This window comes from Mytilus edulis, chromosome 9 (assembly GCF_963676685.1).
Source record: "Mytilus edulis chromosome 9, xbMytEdul2.2, whole genome shotgun sequence".
Classification (NCBI taxonomy): domain Eukaryota; kingdom Metazoa; phylum Mollusca; class Bivalvia; order Mytilida; family Mytilidae; genus Mytilus; species Mytilus edulis.
In genome coordinates this window covers 61,895,299-61,904,629 of record NC_092352.1, presented here as the reverse complement: position 1 = coordinate 61,904,629, position 9,331 = coordinate 61,895,299, and the positions used below count along the sequence as shown (strand labels likewise).

The 9,331-nt window shown below is 32.2% G+C and overlaps 1 protein-coding gene across 1 annotated transcript; it reads right to left on the bottom strand.

The window, feature by feature from the left end:
- Positions 1-4,496: 4,496 nt before the first annotated feature.
- LOC139490386 (nodal homolog) lies at positions 4,497-7,589 on the bottom strand. The gene is made up of 2 exons (XM_071277196.1): positions 7,262-7,589; positions 4,497-5,420 (listed from the first exon to the last, which is right to left on the bottom strand). The coding sequence occupies exons 1-2, from the start codon at positions 7,581-7,583 to the stop codon at positions 4,588-4,590; spliced, it is 1,155 nt and encodes a 384-aa protein (XP_071133297.1). The 5' UTR covers positions 7,584-7,589; the 3' UTR covers positions 4,497-4,587.
- Positions 7,590-9,331: the final 1,742 nt, after the last annotated feature.

The following is a 9,331-nucleotide window of genomic DNA, read 5'->3' as shown; positions in this document are numbered from 1 at the left end:
TTCTCTCACTAAATAACTCAAAATTTGGTGACTATGTTGAACACATCTATAACCAATTAGACTAGAGATAAAGGATACAACAGATACAGTTACAATGTAAGTCGGACTCATATCTTGACTTACATATAAAATTTGACAATGAGGGTCGATTGAAAACAAAACTTTACGACAAAAGGGATGATTTCAGCTTTCCAATTGTGAACTTTCCAGCAGCACCTGCATACGGGGTATAATATATCTCCCAATTGATACGGTATTCCCGTGCTTGTACTTACTATCATGATTTTCTTGATGAAGGGTTGCTGCTCACAAGAAAGCTATTTATCCAAGAGTTCCAAATGATGAAGTTAAAATCATCCCTTCGTAAATTTTACGGACGACATCACGAGTTGGTTGACTGTTATAGAATAACTGTTTCACAGATGATATCGGATATGTTCCTTACGTCGTAACTATAATCTCCTTACCTTTCATGAATGTGACCTATCGAATTAGATTATTTGCCGGATTTGTTATAACATGAGCAACACGACGGGTGTCAAATGTGGAGCAGGATCTGCTTACCCTTCCGGAGCACCTGAGATTGTGGGGTTCGTGTTGCTTATTCTCTAGTTTTCTATGTTGTGTTATGTGTACTAGTTTTTGTCTGTTTGTCTTTTTCATTTTTAGCCATGACGTTGTCGGTTTATTTTCGATTTATGAGTTTGACTATCCCTCTGGTATCTCTCGTCCCTCTTTTATTACAATGTATCTGTTCTTTTTGTTTTGTTGTGTTGCATGTATCAACGATAATATGGAATACATACATTAATGAAATTATGGAGATGTTGTATGATTGCAAATAGGATAATTTTCCACTAGAGATCAAAGGACGTCGAAAGTTAGCAACTATAGATCACCATGGTGCCTTCTTAAATAAGCAAACCCATACTGTATAGTAAGCTATACAAAATTATGTCACAGAAACAAATACCATGCATGCATTACACGCTCCTGACTTTTGAAAGGAACATACAGAATATGGTGGGAATGTGTCGTCGTTCGTCGTCGTTATCTTTTACAAAAATCTTCTCCTCTGAAACTACAGGGCCAAATTAAACCAAACTTGACCACAATCATCATTGGAGTTTCTAGTTTTAAAAATGTGTCCGATGAACCGGCCAACCAACCAAGATGGCTGCCATGGCTTAAAAGAGAACATAGGGGTAAAATGTAGATTTTGGCTTATATTTCTGAAATCAAAGCATTTAGAGCAAATCTGACATGGGGGTAAAATTGTTTATCAGGTCAAGATTCTATATGCCCTGAAAGATGAATCGGAGAACCCGTTGTTGGGTTACTGCCCCTAAATTGGTAATTTTAAGGAAATTTTGCCGTTCTTGGTTATTATCTTGAATATTATTATAGATAGAGTGAGTGTGTCCTATGTTTAATATGCACATAGATCAAGGTGAGCGACACATGCTCTTAAGAGCCTCTAGTTCTTTTTATTTTCTGAAAGCATATTATAAAACCTATCTTCTCATATTTTATTTCAAAATTCTATAGCATAGATTTCTTTGTATGCACAAAAATGTGTCTTTTCATGAGCAATCTAAGCAAATTTGGACAATTTCGAACAACCTGTAGCTACAAAACTAGCACGGTGACCTATACTTTTTATCATATTTTTGGAAAGCATAGAAAAATCTTTATTTTGGAAAAGTATTAAAGGTTATATCATTCTGAGGAAATATATACCTATGATCTACCTTAAGTATTGCAAGAAAAGGATGAAAATAAAAAAAGGTAACATAAGTACAATCTAAATATATTGCCATTCAAGAATCTCGATTGCTCTGATTTATCGTGGTGTAAATTGATTGTAATAGAGAAGTAACGAGGTGTCTATTATATCAATTACACAACACTCCTCACGTTGAATGGAGTGTGCTTTACATTTAATTGAACATATTTTTCAATCATTTTTTAATAGCGGGAAAAGATTTTCGTTGTTTTCTATAATTGGTGATTTGCAAATTCAGATTAGTAAAAGGAACAGTAAAATAATTTGAGGAACGAATTTCGTCTGTGATTATTTTTTATTCATTTATATTTTTTAAATACCCCCTCTTTTATTTAGTCAGAAACCTTTTCAGAATCTCAATTACTTTAATTTGGTTCCTCTTGTTGCTAATTGATTGAAATTGCGATACTCTGCGATTACACAACTCTCCTCACGTTGAAATGAGTGTGATTTATATTACATAATTTGCGTCATCTATTTCAAATAAAAGAGTCGAAACATTCCGAAGGGATATTCAAACTTAAGTCGAAATTAAACTAACAATGCCTTGACAAAAAATCAAAAAAAGACGAAAGAACAAACAAAAATGACCGCGCAACAACGAACACTCACAAAACAACATGTGTAAAGCAGGAAACACGTCTCATTATTTCTTATGATTTGCAATTTGAAGAAATGTGCCAACTTGTCCTATTCGTATGTATGGGTTGAATATGAAGTAAGCGCCACTTTTAGCAACAAATTAAACCTCTGACTAAAGAAGTGTCTGCTGTGAAATGATATTCAACTTTTGTTTCAACGTTTTAATTTTCTTAATTTATATTAACGTCATAAAAGATACAAAGAATGCATAAGATGCATTGTATGACTAAGAACAGCCACACACAGAACTTGGTGGGGCTTTTGTATGGGGTCAATCCTTCCCTAACCTGGACAATTGATCAACAGTTTAAGATGAAACTGTAATTAGTTGGAAATGGCTTGACATTATAAAAATTATTAACGTATTCAAAAGAGGGACGAAAGATACCAAAGGGACAGTCAAACTCATAAATCTAAAACAAACTGACAACGCCATGGCTAAAAATGAAAAAGACAAACAGAAAAACAATAGAACACATGACACAACATAGAAAACTAAAGAATAAACAACACGAACCCCACCAAAAACTAGGAAGGGTAAGCAGATCCTGCTCCACATGTGGCACCCGTAGTGTTGACAATATGAGTATTAAGACAGGAGTAACATATGATTCTGGGGCACCCCTGGTTTTAGCGGATCGTGCTGTTCAGTCTTTAGTTTTTTAATTAATGAATTGTACTTTGGTCTCTAAACTTGCTTTTAGTACCAAGGATACTTGTGCTGCAATTTTAGAGAGGCTAATACATTTTTATTTGAATTGTCTTTAGTACAATCACTTGTAATTGTGTCAACACTCTGAAGCGAATTTTGATACATGACAATCTGCTTCGTTCTGTAAAATGTATTTAGAAATGTGTTTTATGTGCTTGTTTTATACCTCAATCAGTTTGTCTCTTTTTCATCAATTTTTATTGTTTATAATGATCCATCAAATATCTCTCTCTGTACTAGTTCCCGTTTCCAATGCAACTCTCTTTTTCGAATCTAACTATAAGATAATGTACAGATGTAGATATTTCAGTGTCCGAATAAGATTGTCTATGTAATTTGATTTAATTGTGTCAATCTAAACCTGCAAATCTTTTTGTGTCAAATTTTATACACAAATTTATTTCTTTATGTTTGACGTCATTGTAGTTTTTGTGTGTCCATGAAAGTATCATTTTCTTAAATGTAGGTAACTATTGCATAAGGCGTGAATTCCGTGTTGAAAACCGCACATTGACCTGTAATTGTTAACTTTTATAAATGGTGACTTAGATGGAGAATTGTCTCATTGGTACTCATACCACATCTTCCTATATCTACATAGAAGACATTGAAACCAATATATGTGTTACGACATGGACAGGGAGCCAACTATGCAACAGTACCCATAATACGAGGATGTTTAACACTACAGATCACAATTTGGTCATTACATGTAACAATGAGAAAACCCATACCGTATAGAAATATTAAAAAGGTTCCAGCATGACAAAATTTGAAACAGTTAAAAAGAAAACTAACTGCCAGATATATAAAAGCAAAGCACGAAAACAAAACTTGCAGAGGCAACTAACAACAACCAATCATTTACAGGCTTGTGACTTCTTGGGAAAGGTGCATAAACAATGTTGGTGTTATCAAATAGTTTGAAGAGTGTTCAAGTGAACCCTCATTTTACCTAACCGCATGGAAAAGTGGTGTATTGACAGAATGTACTGCAAAAAACAGTCAAAAAGACTGGACTCGTCTGATCGGCTCAACGAAAACATAAAATAAAAAAAAAACATTTAAAAACAAGCTCACTAACTACCAATCTAAAAGGACTCGCAGTTTACTGAAAGCAAGTTTTAAATTCAATTAAGTATTTCAGTTGACGTTTGCATTTAATCCATAATATCGTTATGCATATATACATGCATTATTATTTCATTTGTTTTTGTACTGACTATATTTGTTTGTCGCACTTATAAGTTTATAAATGATTGAATGCATTAATCTTTATTAAGCATTTATTGATTCAAATAATAACAAAATGATAATACAATTAAATAAAAAACAAATCATTCATACTAAGCAAAAATGATTAAAAGCAGGTCAATAAATATAATAGTTTAACAGTTATTGGTCAGCAAATCTGAAAGCACAATGGCAAAATGTTTCATTAACGTTTTCATCGACATCCACACGAATCTGCAACCATATCATCATGTAAGCGAACTACTATTTCGTCTTGTTCATAATATAATAGTTTAAGGGGTTTTAACTTGGTTGGTACACAACATGGCATTGGTGCGGCCTTTGGTTGGCCAAGTCTCATTAAACTTTGTAACATGGCATGATTTGTTGGTGTAAACTTTTCAGCCACTGGTGATTTACAAACGCCTGTACATATTTTTGCATTGAATACTTTAGGGTACACAATCCATTGTCCCCATCCTAAATGATTAAAATCAACGTCAAAATCTTGTAATTGGCACATTTTTCGTTTTTTTCTTCCTTTCGTTCTATTTTTTCTTCTCTCTTTCATCTGTATAGCACGTTTTGATCTCGATAATTGTTCTGCAGGGTCCATTTTCATAATCTTTTCGTACATTTCATGAAGAAATCCTTTATCTTGAGAAAATATAATTAATAAAGCGTCATTTTTTGTCTCGCCTTCTTCTCGCCGAAGCTTTTGACTTTTATTTGACGGATCGAATTTGATATTTTTCTTGATAGATACTTTTATAGTAATGTTACCATGAACCTGGTTAATCAGTGATTTAATAGTCTTTGATAAATCTACAACCGAATATTTCCCATCCACTTCAACATTTTCTTTTGAATGGTACTTTAAAATCGAATGTCCGTTTTGTTTGATGACATATTTAACTTTTGTTTTGCGACTCAAAGATTCTTTGTTCTGATTAAGTCGTAGTTCCACTCTTTTTATGTGTTCCTCCACAGATAATGCGTGAACCTTGAACTTGTATACGTCATACATTCTGCTAAATTGTTTAAGTTCTGAAAAAGAAAATAAATACATTGTAAATATATGATAAAGCAGCAATGTTCCAAAAATTAAAACTAACTACCCCTTTTACAATTGCAATCATACTTTAATTAAATTAAAAGAAATCAGGAAAACACATTGTGCTTGTCTAATATATATATTGCTTACATCCACTTCATTTGAACTTGGTAGATACATGTAGTTGTCTCATTGTCTTTCATATCACATATCACATATCACATATGAAATATTTTTTTGTTTTACTATGTTAAGTATTTTCTTAGGATCGTGCGTAATGACCATTTTTTAAGTTTGTATGTACATGTACATTTTTACTGATAACTTCAAAATAGTAACAAGAAGATTTTAATTTCCGGGATCTTTGTTACTTTTAAATGTACTTTTATTACTTATGAATAAGGAGATATGGTTGCATTGTCAATGATACAACTATCCAACAGAGTTCAAATGACAAAGACAAAACCAATTATAGGTCACCATAGGGACTTCATAAAATAAACTTTAGAGAAACCTGAAAGCTTAATTGAAGTAACACAATGTCCAATACCAACTATCAAATTACTAAATTATGAAATGAAATTCCATAAACCTCGATACACAAACATGTTTGGCTGTGGTATTAAAATATGATCCATTTCAAATAAGTGATAAAAGTCGCACAAAGGTGTCAACTTGATCGGGAAATCTAGATGGCTTAAATATGCAAACAGGGTAATAACTTTTTGATACCCGTTTGTTTACTTAAATCGTTGTTAAATACACTCTTAATCCTAATTTTACTATAATTTGGAGCAGATATTAACTCATTTGTATATTTTACGTAGGAACAATCCAATTTTGTTGAGAGAAAAAAAAAACTCCCCCGCATTTAATGCTTGATAAAGGAAAATGCTTGATAAGAATGTAAGGCAGAAATCTGATCAGATATTTAAAATACCATACTGAAGTTAAAAAGAAATTCCAAGCGATGATTTAGGAGAAGCTAATGATATCAAGGAGCGCGGCGAGGCTTATTTATTTTTCGTTTAAAATGCCAAAAATTCCCCCTATTACTAATGTAAGTAAAATACTATTTGAATTCAAAATTTTAATGTATTAGAGAAATTCGGTAACGAACCGTAATTGTACAAATGCTTCTAAAATTGTGCTTATGAAGGACGATTGTCGGGGGAAAGGACTGCAAATGCAATGTTCCGCATTTGTTGCAATATAAAAAGAAGATGTGGTATGATTGCCAATGAGACAACTATCCACAAAAGACCAAATGACACAGACATTAACAACTATAGGTCACCGTACGGCCTTCAACAATGAGCAAATCCCATACCGCATAGTCAGCTATAAAAGGCCCCAATAAGACAATGTAAAACAATTCAAACGAGAAAACTAACGGCCTTATTTATGTAAAAAAAAATGAACGAAAAACAAATATGTAATACATAAACAAACGACAACCACTGAATTACAGGCTCCTGACTTGGGACAGGCACATACATAAATAATGTGGCGGGGTTAAACATGTTAGCGAGATCCCAACCCTCCCCCTAACCTGGGACAGTGGTATAACAGTACAACATAAGAACAAACTATACAAATCAGTTGAAAAAGACTTAACTCATCAGATGGACAAAACATACAAGTGGACGTGGCCGGGTACTTATACATCCCACAAAAAGACACAATGAACAGATCTGAGAGTACTCGCAGTTATGCAAGTTTGTTTTTGAAATTTATAATACTGTCATACTAAGCCGGTTATCATTTGAAAGCAATATGGTTTTAAATAAAACGTTAAATTTTTTAAGTAATAATTCATAAGAATAATACTTACTTGATGAAAAACTTCTAACTGTGTCTGCAGTATCCAAATCTCCACTTGTGTCCAGCATCCCAGAAGCTTTTAAGACGTCATTTCCATTTTCTAATTTATTCAATAAATCAAACATGTATTCAGCAGACATAACTTGGTCTGATCTTTCAGGAGTAATGTGTGTTAGTTTTACAGCCTCAGTTTCGGACAAAAAATTGTTTTTTAAAACAGTTGATGGTGTTCGGTAATTTTTCGATAAGTCTAAAAAGTCACTAAAACAAACTACAGATCGGAAAATAAATAACGATAAAAAATTAGCTGCTTGTATATTGATGGTCCGCATGTTGGCTCTAACGTTACTTTCTGACAACTGAATCTGATAAGAGATATGTGTTAGTTTTTAAATACATGTAGGTCTGAATATAATTCTATAGAATTAATTGTACGGCAAATTGGTCGGTGATAGCTCAATGTCAATCGCTAAATCGCAGAAGAAAAGTGAAAGATTAAAATATACCGCCACTAATAAGCGTTATCATTTGACCTATTGATCTCAGATCGTATTATCTACGTAGCTAATCCTATCTCGTTATATTCTGTTTTTAGTACTTATCTTCGTGTTTTTAGAATACATTATGACTTTTATGAAATTGCAGACAACCATTTCTGAATGATAGGTGTGGGAAAATAGGATTTTAGGTAATTTTAATATTTGATGATCGATTGTGCATGTATCAAATTTAAGAATAAAATTAAAGTTTATTATTGAAAGAAATAAAATATAAGATGAAAAAATCGTAGTTTGTAAATCAATATTTAAACAACTTTAAATCAATCAAAATTAATTTAAAATGAATTTCTTTTAAAAAAGAGAAAATAATTTCTAAAGTTCTTGAAGTATGTGCCGCTGGATGTGAAGCGACCAAAGTTACAAATTCAATTAATAAATTTCAAAGCTAATATATTGTTGTCCTGTAAATGTATTAGTCGGAGTTGTGTGTTTAAAAAACATTTAAAACAATCGCATTGCTAATATGGAGTATAGCAGAATTTTGATGGTCAAAATGATTGACATTAATTTGTACTACAGGGACAATGCATTTTTTGCAATCGTGTACAGGATATTTTGATTGGCGTACTGTTGCCTGCTGCATTTGCAGTTCCGATCGATAGTCAGTAATCCTATGTGAAACTGTAAAGAGGTTCTTCCTAATTTACCAGTAACTTTAATTGTTCTTATTTTACCATATAGGACAGGAAAAATCAATTCTTTACTTAAAATTGTCTCGTGCGTCCCCGGACACATAATGTTACATTTCTGAAGATTAGTTTTAATCAAATTTGCTTATACCTCAAAATTTATGAATCTTTTCGCTCCAAGATTACAAGTGTCGGGATATTAATAACCATTTTAAAATCTGAATGTCTATCAAACTTATAGGATGCAAGCAATTATTACTCCGGTGCTCTGTGTTAGTTCTGGTTGCATGTAAAGCTGGGTCCGTTTCTAAGTTATTTACAAAAAAAATAACTAAGCTACTGCTATTTTTCATTCTCCATTAACTGTTGATTTTTTTTTCAATATTATTTTTTTAGTTCTTTGGGACGGGGGTAAGAGGCAATATTTCATTTTAATTCGGTCGATCATATTCACTTTCCACCTAGACACTCTTTTTTGACGAAATATGGTTTGAACAATGCAATTCATAATCAGTAGTAATTTTATAGCATGGCTTTACTTTCGCTTTTATTTTTACACATAACTCTGATTTCAATATAAAAGAATAGTGATAATAAATAGAAAAGAATCAAAAGAGGTGCAAAATGTAAGGATTCATACAGGTATCATTTTCAAAATGTCTTTGAATAAAATTTATACGTATCCTCAGAGATGGCTAACTTCAATTTTCAGAGATTTTGGCATTTTTATCACAATTAAATTTATCATGTTATATATTACAAATAGTTTTTTGTTATTGGTGTCCCTCGATCAAAATATTGCAAAAAACTTAAACTTTACATATTTTCTAAAAATTGCCTTCAACAACAATTTTATAGCGCTGTAAAACATTTTGGTTTTATTAATTTATA